General features: G+C 41.5%; 2 protein-coding genes across 2 annotated transcripts in view; one reads left to right on the top strand and one right to left on the bottom strand.

Moving 5' to 3' along the window:
• The window catches only part of sh3bp5b (SH3-domain binding protein 5b (BTK-associated)), a 97,014-nt gene extending 88,603 nt beyond the window's left edge, over positions 1-8,411 (top strand). Inside the window, exons 8-9 of the mRNA XM_072509812.1 lie at positions 5,369-5,620; positions 7,031-8,411. Of these exons, the coding sequence (XP_072365913.1) occupies positions 5,369-5,620; positions 7,031-7,194 (416 nt within the window). The 3' untranslated portion in view covers positions 7,195-8,411. The remainder of the gene's footprint in view (positions 1-5,368; positions 5,621-7,030) is intronic.
• Positions 8,412-11,277: 2,866 nt separating this feature from the next.
• The window catches only part of capn7 (calpain 7), a 63,392-nt gene continuing 61,456 nt past the window's right edge, over positions 11,278-13,213 (bottom strand). Inside the window, exon 21 of the mRNA XM_072509811.1 lies at positions 11,278-12,539. Coding sequence (XP_072365912.1) covers positions 12,395-12,539 — 145 coding nt within the window. The 3' untranslated portion in view covers positions 11,278-12,394. The remainder of the gene's footprint in view (positions 12,540-13,213) is intronic.

Raw genomic sequence — 13,213 nt, 5'->3', positions numbered from 1 at the left:
AGTTAACTCAAGAAGTTAGCGAAAACAGCAAACTTTAAAGAAAAAACATATAACTGCACAATGAATGGCAGGTCAAATGATTAGTCAGAATACAAGCAACGGCAGAGAATGACTAGCAAGTTAATCAGGAGAAATAAATTAGAGTGTGAGAGGAAGCTGATTAGAAATGTATAAACAGATACGGGTTTCTACAGGTATTTATAAAAGAAAATAATAAGTAAAGTGAGTATTGGTCCTCTGGAGAGTGTGAATGGAGCACTAATAGTAGATAATAAGGAATTGATGGATGAAATAAACATATATATTGCTTCTGTCTTCACTGAAGAAGATACAAAATAAATTTTGCAAATCTGGAGGGGGAAGAGGGGAACTTGGTGAAATTGCATTTACTAAAAAAGCAGTACTTAGCAAACTGATGGATATGTGGGCTGACAAGTCTTCATCCTCAGGTCTTAAAAGAGGTGGCCAATGAGATAGTAGATGCATTTGTGTTAATTTTCCAAAATTCTCTGTATTCTGGAAAGGTTCCATCAGACTGGAAAGTAGCAAATATAACCCCTCTATTCAAAAAGGGAAGGAGGCAGAAAACAGCTAACTATAAGCCAGTTAGTTTGTCGTCTGTTATGAGGAAGGTGGTAAGTGTCGATCATTAAGGAGGTTAAGCTGGGCTTAGAAAAACAGAAGGTTAGCAGGAAGTGTCAGCATGGTTTGGGGAAATCATGTTTAACCAATTTATTAGAGTCTTTTTTGAAGGAGTAACATGTACTGTGGATAAAGGGGAGCATGTAGTTGTACTGTACTTGCATTTGATAAGGTGACATATCAAGGTTGTTGCAGAAAATAAAAGTTTATGGTGTAGTGTAGTGGGTAACATATTAGCTTGGATAGAACATTGGCTGGCTGGCAGAAAACAGAGTATGCCTAAATGTTTGATTGGCAGGATGTGATTAAATGAGTTCCTCAAGGGTCTGCGTTGGGGTCTCAATTTGTTTTACAGTTTACATCATTGACTTAGATGAGGAGAGTGAACGCATGGTAGCTAATATTGCAGATGACACAAAGATAGGTAGGCAAGTATGTTGTGGAGAAGACATGAGGAGTTTGCGGGCGGATATAATAGATGGGTTGAGTGGATGGGCAAAGATCTGGCAGATGGAGTATAATGTGTGAAAGTGTGAAGCTGTTCACTTTGGCAGGTAGAATAAAAAAAGCAGAGTATTACTTAAACGGAGGATCACTGCAGAATTCCACAGTGCAGGGAGATCTAGGTGTTCTAGTGCATGAGTCACAGAAGGTTACAACCGTAATCAAGAAACTAATGGAATGCTATCCTTTTTTACAAGAGGAATTGAACATGAATGTAAGGATATTAATCTTCAGTTATACAGGGCATTGGTGAGCACACATGTCAAATATTGTGTTTGGCAGCACGGTGGCGCAGTGATTAGCACTGCTGCCACACGGCGCCGAGGTCCCAGGTTTGATCCCGGCTCTGGGTCATTGTCTATGTGGAGTTTGTACATTCTCCCCGTGTTTGCGTGGGTTTCGCCCCCACAACCCAAAGATGTGCAGGGTAGGTGGATTTGCCATGCTAAATTGCCCCTTAAATGGAAAAAATGAATTGGGTAATCTAAAATTATATAAAAAACAATTTTAAAAAAAATAAAAATATATATATATATATATATGGGTTTGCTCTCCTTATTTAAGGAATTATGTAAATACATTGGAGGTGGTTCAGAGGTGCTTTACTAGATTGGTAACTGGAATGAGCGGGTTCTCTTATGAGGATAGGTTGGACAAGCTGGACATGTTTCCACTGGAGTTTAGAAGAGTGAGGGGTGACTTAATTGAAGTATGTACGATCCTGAATAGTCTTGGACAAGTTGACCATGGAAAGGATGTTTCCTCTTGTAGGTGAGTCCAGAATTAGGGACACTTTTGTAAAATTAGAGGTCACCCTACTGATATTGATCTTTATTATTGTCACAAGTAGGCTTACATTAACACTGCAATGAAGTGACTGTGAAAATCCCCCAGTCGCCACACTCCAGCGCCTGTCCTGGTACACCGAGGGAAAATTCAGAATGTCCAATTCACCTAACAAGCACACCTTTCGGAACTTGTGGGAGGAAACCGGTGCACCCGGAGGAAACCCACGCCGACACGGGGAGAACATGCAGACTCTGCACAGACAGTGAGTCAAGCGGGGATTGAACCTGGCACCCTGGCGCTGTGAAGTAACGGTGCTAACCATTTTGGCTACCATAGGACAGAGATGAGGAGAATCGTTTTCCATGAAGGTTTTGGAACTTTGGAACACTCTGCCTCAGAAGGTGGTGGAGGCAGGATCACTGAATATCTTTTAAGATGGAAGTCGGTAGATTCTTGTTAGGCAAGGGAATCAAAGGTTATCGGGAATAGATGGGAATGTGGAGCCCGAAACACAAACAGGGCAACCATGATCTCGTTGAATGGCGGAGCAGGCTTGTGGGTCTACTTCTGCTCCTATTTTGTATGTCCGTAAGTCCAACAAGAGAAGGGACAGTTCTGGACTTTTGTTTCAGAGAATGAAACTGGACAGATGAGGAAAGTTGGGGAAGATCAATTTAGTTCGATATGGCATAGTTATGAAATAGGATAGAAATAGACCAGAAATAAAAGTTCTCAGTTGGGGAAAGGCCTATTTTAAGTTGTGATGTGATTTAGCAGAAGTTGACGGAAACCAAATACTTGAAGGTAAATCAGTATCTGAGCAGTTCAAGCAGGAAATGTATTCCCAAAAGGATGGAAATTCCAAATCCCAGAGCCCCTGGATGTCCAGATGCATACGAGGTAGGATAATGCAAAATAGGAATGCTTATATTAGATACCAACTGCGAAATACTAAATAAAAAGCCCAGTATAGAAAGTGTAGGCGTAAAATTAGATTGGAAATTAAGAAAGCGAAGCGAGGGCATGAAAAATATTGGCAAGCCAAATGAAGGAAAAAACAAAAATGTTTTATAAATAACATTTTTTAAAAAAGAGGATAACTGAAGAAAATGTAGCGCTTATAGTGACCAAAAAGATAACCTCAGGGCAGAGATGGATAACGTTGGCATGTTAATGAATATTCTGTGTCTGCCTCCTTAAGAGTGTGACAATGGAGACAATGATTAAAATAATTCAAGGTTGCGAAGCGATACAAGGGAGGAAATAGCGAAGGCACTGACCATCATTTCCTACTACTGCCTAGTTTCAATACTGCTTATATTAAATCATTGTTTAAAAAGTAGGAAAGAGATCAAGTAACTACAGATCTGTCAGTCTAACCTCCAATTTGGTCAAATTACTGGAAAAGATTTTGAGGATCAGTATAATCATCAGTTAGTAACGTCCACCAGGTTTGTTTCGAATAACTAGCTTTCGGCGCGCAGCTCCTTCCTCCGGTGAATGCCGGTCCAACGCCGGCATCTCCACATCATCAGTTAGTAAGGCACAGATTAGTCAAGGACAATCGGCATGGATTTGTTCATGAAAGGACGTTTGACTAACCAGAATGAATTTTTTGAGGAAGTAGCAAGGAAGGTTGATGAGGGCAATATATTTGATATCATGTACAAAGACCATTGTCAAGGATCCACATAGACAGTTCAGCAAAATAAAAGTCCAAGTAAAAGTGGCAAGTTGGATCCAAAACTGGCTCCGTCTCACAAAGTAAAGGAGTGCAGTCGAGAAATGTTTTTGTGACTATTAGACTGTTTCCAGTGGGTTCCACAGGGGAGTATTATGTTCCCTTGTTTTTAGTATTATAGATCAATCATTAAGACTTGGATGTAATGGACATGGTTATGAAATTTGCAGAAAATACAAATATTGGTTGCATGCTTGATAATGAGGTTGATAATGAAGGCGGCATTTTGGCACAATGGTTAGCACTGCTACCTCACCGTCGGAGGGACCCGGGTTTGATTCCAACCTTGGTGACTGTGTGGAGTCTGCATGCTCTCCCTGTGACTGGGTGGGTTTCCTCCTGGTGCTCCGGTTTCCTTCCACAGTCCAAAGATGTGCAGGTTACGTGGATTGGCCATGGTAAATTGCCCCTTAATATCCAACGATTAGGTGGGGTTACTGGGTTACGTGGATATGGTGATGCAGTGGGCCCAGGTAGGGAGCTGTGCTCTTTTGCAGGGTTGGTGCAGACCCGATAGGCTGAATGGCCTCCTTCTGGAGAAAGATTTTAATAAATTGATGAGGTGAGCAGAAAAGTGGCAAATGAAATTCAATCCAGAGAAATGTGGTATTATGCATTTGTAGAGGCCAGACAAGGCAAGATGACTTGGAATAAATGGCAGTTACTGAGAGGTGCAGAGGGACCTAGATCCGCATGTCTTCAAAATGCCTGAAGGTAGCAGGGCTGGTAGATAAGGTGGTTAAGAAAGCAAAGGGAATATTTTAGCTTATTAACTGAGGTAGAAACTATAAAAAGGTTATGCTAAATCTGTATTAATTTTCAGTAAGACCACAGCTGGAGAACTGTGTACAGTTCTGGTCACCATGTTACTGAAAGGATGTCATCACACTGGAGAAGATACAGAGGGGATATATGAGAGTACTGCCAGGGATGAAATATGAGCTACGAAGAAAGTTTGGATAGGTTGGGGTTGTTTTCTCTGGAATCTGAGGCTGAGGGATGATTTAACTGAGGCGTATAAAATTTTGTGGCGCCAAGGCAGTGGATAGGAAAGACCTATTTCCCTTAGCAGGGATGTCAATGTCCAGGGGGTATAGAATTAATGTAATTAGTAGAAGGATTAGTGGGGAGTTGAGGAGAAATCTTTTCACCCGAACAATGCTGTGGCTCTGGAATTTACTGCAGAATGAGTGGTAGAGGCAGAAACCCTCATTGCATTAAATAAATGAATGTCCACCGAAGGCGCAGTAACCTACAGGGCTACCAAAAGCAGTTTAGGTTAGATAGATATTTTTCAGCCATCACAGAAAAGATGGATGAAATGACCTCCGCACTGTTGCAAATGTCTATGATTTTGATTTGTTGGTGCACGAGCTCTATCTCAATGGATTTGCAAGTTATATAGTTCAAATGGCATTTGAGAATACCTAATGAGATCATTAGAATGAATGTTAAGTCGTAATATACTACAATCAGAAGCAGTGACGCAGACATCAAACTCAGTGAAGATCTTTATGCATGGTCTCCAATATTGTTGAGTTCACAATGTTGTCATTTTCAATTAGAGATGCCTCTTTAATTTTGTTGGATAAATTAAATTGTCTAATCTAATGAGGCTGAATACGGAGTGATGATAGATTTCTTAATAATTTCCAGTTGATGATTATTCTGTGACATCTTTCTCATTTGCAGTGACATCCGAAATATTTGAAGACGACAACTGCGGCAGCCCTGTCTCTGAAGATTTGGAGAGCCAGCCTGAGTTCCGTTTGAGCTCCTGTCCACCCAGTCCGTTAGATCTCCCAACCCCTTTCCCTCCAGGAAACCGTCCCCCTAGCTTGGAACTGTTGAGTCCTGTGTCTGAATGTGCCATGGACTCTCCCATTCTGGGGCCCCGCAGTGAATGCAGTGGAGCCTCATCTCCTGAATGTGAGGCCGAGAAAGGTAAATGATGTTTCAGGGTAACCTTGGAAGGAAGATATTATATAACAGATGAGATGTAATAAGTCTCCTTTATTAAATATGATAGGAGGGTGGGAGGGATGACCAGTTTTGAGGAGACTCTCCAATAGACCATTGGCCTGAGATTCCTGCTGTGCCAGTGTAAGTGTGACAAAGTAGAATCTCACATTTGGTCATGCCAGTTATGCAGAGCCAATCCTTAGGGTCATTTGCATGGCCAGCATGGACATGTGTGTTACATAGAAAATAGAAGCAGGAGGCCATTTGACACTTTGAAGCTGCTCCGCTATTATTATCATGGCTGATCATCAAGTTCAATATCTTGATCCTGCCTTCCCCCCCATATTGCATGATCCCTTTAGCCCCAAGAGCCATATCTAACTCCTTCTTGAAATGACACAACGTTTTGGCCTCAACTACTATTTGTGGTAGCTAATTTCACAGATTCACCACTCTCCAGGTGAAGAAATTTCTTCTCACCTCTGTCCTAAAAGGTTTACCCCTTATCCTCAAAACTATGACTCCTAGTTCTGGACTCTCCCATCATCAGGGACCTTCTTTCTGAATCTACCCTGTCTAATCCTGTTAGGATTTTATACGTTTCTAAGAGATTCCCTCTCACTCTTCTAAACTTCAATTAACATTTTACCAGACTGATTCCTGGGGTGGCGGGACTGGTGTATGAGAGATTGAATTGATTAGGATTGTATTTGCTGGACTTCAGAAGAATGAGGGGGGAATCTCATAGAAGCCTATACAAGTCTAACAGGACTAGACAGGGTAGATGCAGAAAGGACATTCCCAATGGTGGATGTGTCCAGAACCAGGGGTCACAGTCTGAGGGTAGACCATTTAGGATGGAGATGAGGAGAAAGCCCTTCACTCAGCGAGTGGTTGCCCTGTGGAATTCAATACCACAGGAAGTAGTTGAGACCAAAACATTGTATATTTTCAAGCAGGTAGATATTGCAAAAAAACGAAAATACTGGACAATCTCAGCATCTGTGGAGAGAAAAGGGAGCTAACGTTTCAAATTTGGATGATTCTTTGTCAAAGCTTTGTCACATCCCTAGGGCAAATGCAATAAAACTCCTGATATTGGTTCCACCCAAAGCTCAGTCTCTCTCCAAGCCCAGGAATTCTGAGATCAGTGTACCAATGTACAGAATCCACGAAAAATACATTTTAGAGAAATCACTTCTCTGAAATTCATTGTGCATGGGAGAAGGGAGAGTGTGAGGGTGTCAGTAAGCCCATGGTAAAATTCAGCAATGTTCACTTATTTCCCAATAATCTATTGGTTTCTTTGCCAGTGAATTAAAAATGATTTTGTAGGCTGTGCAATGTTTTTTTCAATGGACAGTTATCAATTTAATTTTCTTGTTTGGACAGGGGACGGGGCTGAAGGTGTTGAACACGAAAAGGACAAATTGATTACCCAGCAGTCTGTTGATGAAGTAACCCTGGAGATCAGAGTAACTCAAATTTCAGTCAAGTGCACAGAGCCAAAGGAGAAGAGAATTTCAGAAATAGAAACCTCTGAATTGGCTCAGTGACCGACCTGTTAAATATTTTGAAACATCCAAAATGTGCCAGGAAACATTGCGTCACCGACTTATTCGCTCGCAGACTGTCTTGGCCTTTTAATTGCTGTCTAGCTGCTGCGCTGAAAGGCTTCCCTAAAGAGTGGCTGGTTTTCGTAACTGGAAAAAGGAAGCTACAGTAATTCTGGGTTGAAAATTAATGGGATACCTGCAAAGTCTATAGTTAGCGGTCTGTTTTCAGACTGGAGGCAAAGTAGCAGTAGCCAATTTTTGTGCTGTTGAACTGGATGTGAAGTAAGATCCATGTCTGCTTTGTTCCCTGGTGACCTGCTTATGTGTGGCAGAGGTGGAGCTCCAATCAGCAGAAAGTCCTGCTTTGCTTCACTTATACGCTGTGCTGTATTCCATATGCACCACTTCATTGTGTCTTCTTCAGTGTTGACCCTGCCATATCCCTATGTGCATCAAGGGTTAGATCTCTGTGGCAGGCTTAGTTGACATGTCCTGTTGAAAATCAGACTTTAAGAAGCTATCCATGTTACCTGTCACTCAGAGGACTTGCAATGAAAAACATACAAAGGCAATTGCCCAGGGTCCTTCACTTCCTGTGTTATTATTAGTGAAATAACGCAGTTCAGTAGCTGGAAAAAGAGGCTAGGCTGGCTGGCAAGGTTGGATTTCATCACTGTTCCATCATGTACTCTTGACTACATAAAAGGGAACAGAATATTTGGGGAAACATGCAGCCAGCCTTTGCGATGGAGTGGGATGTTGGTTTACGAGATGGATGAATTTTCATTTGTGTGTCACCGGTTTTTTCCTTTTTATGGCCAACTGTGCGTGCCAATCCAAATGCACTACATGCATGGACAGGTTTTGCTGCTGTGCATTTTTTGCTTGTGCAGGCTATTAAGTGGCCTGAACAGGGGGAGTTCAGTGAGAATCCAAATCCTCAAACCAATTCCTGCACCCAACCTAGTTTGCCTTCGCCTGTTTCTGACTTCAGTCATACACAGACAAAATGACCAATGGCAAAGCCTGCATGCCGTGTGTTTTATCAGTCACATATGTTGTAGTCTTTAGACATTGCTCTGTTACATTTTGTACATTTTTTTGTTAAAGTATTGTAATATTAAGAGTTGTCTATGATGCACTTAACTATTTTCTAGATTGTCATTTATGAACTTGGATTGAATGTACATTATGAATACATATACAGCTCATAACTATGACTGTGTTTTTGTATCTTGTACATGGGTACACAATGATATTACACAAAGGACAACTTCAAGCCAAACCATTATCGTTGCAAATGAACATCTCACAAAAACAAAATATTGCAGGTGGTGGAAAGTCAGCAGGTCTGATGACTCTCCCTGCAGATGTTAATGTTTCAAGTCAATCCTAGTGGTCAGTTGGTGAATTACAACACAACCATATCATCACTACAGACGTGTTCTGCTAGAGGGTCATCAACCCAAGATGTTAATTTTGTTTCTCTCCCTCAAAGATGCTGCCTAACCGGCTGAGTATTTTTATTCAGCTCATTCTTCATATTAGGAATGCAAAAGTACAAAAATTCAAGCATTTCCTAATAGGTAAACAGTAAAATCCGTTGAGATTTCTCCTTCTAAAATCTACCATTTTATATTGAATGGTGCATATTTTACAGCTAGGTTTAGTTTAAAAGAAAATACTTTCGCTGACTGAACCTTTTTTTCTATTTTCAGCTTTTATAAAATGAGCATTGTGTTGCCAGTAGGCCACTCGAGCCTGCTCCGTCATCCAATAAGATCATGGCAGATCTGGTTGCAACCTCCACTCCACATTCCTACCTACCCCCTAATAACCTTTCACCTGCTTATCAATCTGTTCAAAGAATCTGATTCCAAAGAGTCTCAACCCTCAAAAATTTCTCATGTTTTAAATGGGTGACCCCTTGTTCCAGATTCTCCGATAAGAGGAAACATTCCCGCCACATCCACTCCGTCAAGACCTCCCAGGATCTAAAGCTGGAATTAGAAATCGTCTTATGATTTTCTATTTAATTGCTGTACCTGCATGCTAACCTTTGCAATTAATGCACGAGGACACTCCGATTCCTCTGCATCTCAATCCTAGTTTTATGCCACTGCTACCAAAATGAACAATTTCACATTTGCCCACATTATACTCCATTCGCCAGATCTTTGCCTAATCACTGATCTGTCACTTGGCCCCATCACAACTTTCCTACCGAACTGTTATCAGCAAATTCCGCAACTACACCATCCATCCCTTCACTCCCAGCACTGATCCCTGTTGGCTATCTATGCCACTATGTTACACACAACACTGAGCTTTTATTTTCCTGCAATAGCCTTCTGGAATTCCACAACACAAGGGTGCTTTTCTGATTGGAAGGCTGCGACGAGTGGTGTTCAGTGCTGGGATCTTTATTTTTCATAGTATATATAAATTATTTGGAGGAAAATGTAGCTGATCTAATTATTTGTGGAGTTGGAGATAGTGAAGAGGATTGTCAGAGGCTACAAATCGCTTGGAGATTTGGGTGGAGAAATGGCAGATGGAGTTTAATCCGGACAAATGTGAGGCAATGCATTTTGGAAGGTCTAATACAGGTGGGAATTGTATAGTAAATGGCAGAACCCTTATGCATATTGACAGTTATCATAGCCTTCTGCACTGTAAATTCTATTCGGCCCATCAAATCTGCACTGGACCTTGGAAAGAATACCCTACTTAAGCCCACACCGCCACCGTATCCCTGTAACCCCACCTAACCTTTTTGGACACTAAGGGCAATTTTGCATAGCCAATCCACTTAACCTGCACATCTTTGGACTGTGGGAGGAAACTGAAACCCATGCAGTTGCGGGGAGAAAGTGCAAACTTAGCACAGACAGTGGCCCAAGTCAGGATTCGAACCCAGGTCCCTGGTGTGAAGCAACAATGCTAACCACTGTGCTACCATGCCGCCCTATCTGTGGACCTGTACACCCAGTCTCTGCCTCAAAGTGGCAACAGAGGTGGATAAAGTAGTCAAGGTGTACTTGATTGGAGCATTGAGTATAAAATTGACAAGTTATGCTGAAGCTGCACAGAACCTTAGTTAGGCCACATTTGGAATACTGCATACAATTCTGGTCACCACACTACCAGAAGGATGGAGAGGGTAGTGTGTTGTGTGGCCTGGAGGATATTAGCTATGAGGAGAGGTTGGATAAACTTGGATTGTTTTCACTGGAAAGACCTGATGGATGTTTACTAAATCAGGAGTGGCATAGACAGCGCGGATAGTCATGCAATAACTGGGGGACATGGGTTTGAGCGCAGACTTGGAGGGCCGAAGTGCTGTACTGTTCTTCCAAGAAATTGGTTAGAATCCTGACAATGCAGAAAGAGGCCATTCGGCCTGCTGAAGGAGCGGGGCAATTTAGCATAGCCACCTTACCTAACCTGCACATATTTGGACTAAAAAACCAGAGCACTTGGAGGAAACCACACAGACATGAGAAGAACACAGTTACTAGAGGTTGGAATTGAACCCGGGTCCCTGGTGCTGTGAGGCAGCAGTGCTAACGATGATTAATTTGGTAAATGGTTAATTTTCACAAAACCATATTAAATAAATAAATCTAAAGTCACAAGTAGGCTTAAATTAACACTGCAGTGAAGTTACTGTGGAAAGCTCCTGGTCGCCACATTCCGGCACCTGTTCGGGTACACTGAAGGAGAATTCAGAATGTCCAAATTACCTAACAGCATGACTTGTGGGAGGAAACCCACGCAGACACGGGGAGAACGTGCAGACTCCACACCGACAGTGACTCAAGCTGTGAATCGAACCTGGGATCCTGGAGCTGTGAAGCAACTGTGCTGCCCATATGGAATATAGAAGTATAAATAGATTTGATTGTATTTAGTGTGGAGAGAACTATTTAGGCACCCATTCAATCAGAAGATTCTGTTTTCAACTTCCACACTGTAGATTTGACCCTATGCTAGATATTAAATTAAGTTTGTGCCTATTCTTTCAGGTAGACATAAAAGATTTTGAGACTGTGCTGAAGAATGGAGAACTTGACCAATCCAAACGATATCATAAATGACCAGATAATCTGTATTTAATCACATTCTGGGATCTTGCTGTGAGCAGCATTCCCTATATTAAAACAGTGACGGAGTGCTTTGCGATGTCCTGAGCCTGTGAATGGACCATTGGCTCTAATTATGGAATCAGCCCATGGCCGTAGTTGAGCCGTAGGAAAGAAAATTACCCAAATTATTAGAAGACAATATTGACTGAACTGGCCAATTAAATCCTCAACTCTGCACCTTTACACAAAAGAACATGAATGACAAACTTTGCTTTTTAAAACATTCATAGTCCAAGGTGTTCTACATACACATACTTGAATAGACAAGGTCCTAAGTTTGCGATCTTGAAATAAAAGTGATCTGGTGTCTTAATGAAAATTCAGCTTTCCCACAACCAGCGTGTGGATGCATAACTTTAATTCTTATGCATGCGAGATACTAAAAAATGGATAAAAATATATAATCTGCAATAGAAATACATACGTCTGAATTCAGAATTAACAGACCAGTATCCACCCTTTAAAACATTTGATTTATGATTACAAATATTGACTGGTCTTTACATTATACATTGCACATGTCCCTAAGTTGCAGAGTTAATCCAGTAAACATAGCTGCTTTTCACATAGGTTAAAAGTTGTTGAAAAACAATTCCACTTCTTTGTCATCATGTGACGGTTCAGCAACAGAGTTTGCAACTGAGCACTTGTGAAAATAATCCAATCTAATTCTAGCCTGAATCTAGTTAACTGATTTGCAATGCTGGAGAACAGTCGCAAATTAAATGTCAGAAGACTGCCAGCTACAGTCTACATTTAAAATATGTACATTTTCTTCTGTAAAGATTATATAAGCATTAATATAGTTCCTTCATTTTTTTAAACAAATTGAGTTATTTTATTACTGAACTGACTTTGCCTATGAGTGACATGCATGGAGGTATACCTTCCCCACCAGTAAGCACCTCCTTTGGAATCTTTCAAATAAATTCTATATGATGAATAAATTCCAACTGGTGCCTCAGAAAACCTCCCCCTTTTTAAAAAAAAATTTGTCGTAAACAGGCATATACATTATTGAAGATTAACGGTGCTCATTCCAGTTCATCAGTTCATTGTAATGCAGTAATCCTGAGTGGGACGGTACTGTGGAAATCCAAGAAGAAAGGGCCTTCCTGAGCAGGGAGGAAAGTGGTGGGGATGATATTGTAAACTCCTGCAGGGACTCGCTCAACTTCCAAATAGCAGAATCCACATCTGTAACATAAAAAAATGCACATGGTAACTGCCAAATGTCCATATATAATTAGGTCAGACACAGGAATCAGCACATCGGGAGGGCAGCAAAGATTATGCAGAGCATCAAAGAAAGTAGCCAAGAGGAGACTGAAATGGTAGGGTCATCTATTGTGAAGAAAGAGAAAATGTGGTGAGTGTTGGAAATGGGACTGCCAGAAGAGGAAGACCAGACAGAAAGATGTGATGGTGAGAGACTTGAAAGCAACGGGTTTGAAGAAAAACAGGTGACTGACAGGAGATGGAGGAGTGATCAACCAGCATCGTGGTGACCTTGAGTAAAATGGGAGAAGCTGAAAGACTGTACACATTGGAGATTAGTGGAAGAAATAGTACTTGAATTTTATGTAGCGTCTTTCATGGCCACATGACTGCCATAGAATTCCTACAGTACAGGAGGCCATTCAGCCCATCGAGTCTGCACTGGCCCTCAAAGAGAACCCAACGTAGGCCCACTTTCCCACCCTAACTTGCACACCTTTGGACTGGTAGGAAACCCACGCAGAGAGAATGTGCAAACTCCACACAGTCGGTCACCCAAGGCTGGAATTGAACCTGGGTCCCTGGTGCTGAGGCAGTAGTGCTAACCACTGTGCCACCCAATGTATTTTACCATTGAAGAAGTACTTTTGCAA

This window comes from Scyliorhinus torazame, chromosome 6, assembly GCF_047496885.1.
Source record: "Scyliorhinus torazame isolate Kashiwa2021f chromosome 6, sScyTor2.1, whole genome shotgun sequence".
Classification (NCBI taxonomy): domain Eukaryota; kingdom Metazoa; phylum Chordata; class Chondrichthyes; order Carcharhiniformes; family Scyliorhinidae; genus Scyliorhinus; species Scyliorhinus torazame.
The sequence above is the reverse complement of the archived record's forward strand: the minus strand, read 5'-3'. Positions and strand labels throughout refer to the sequence as shown.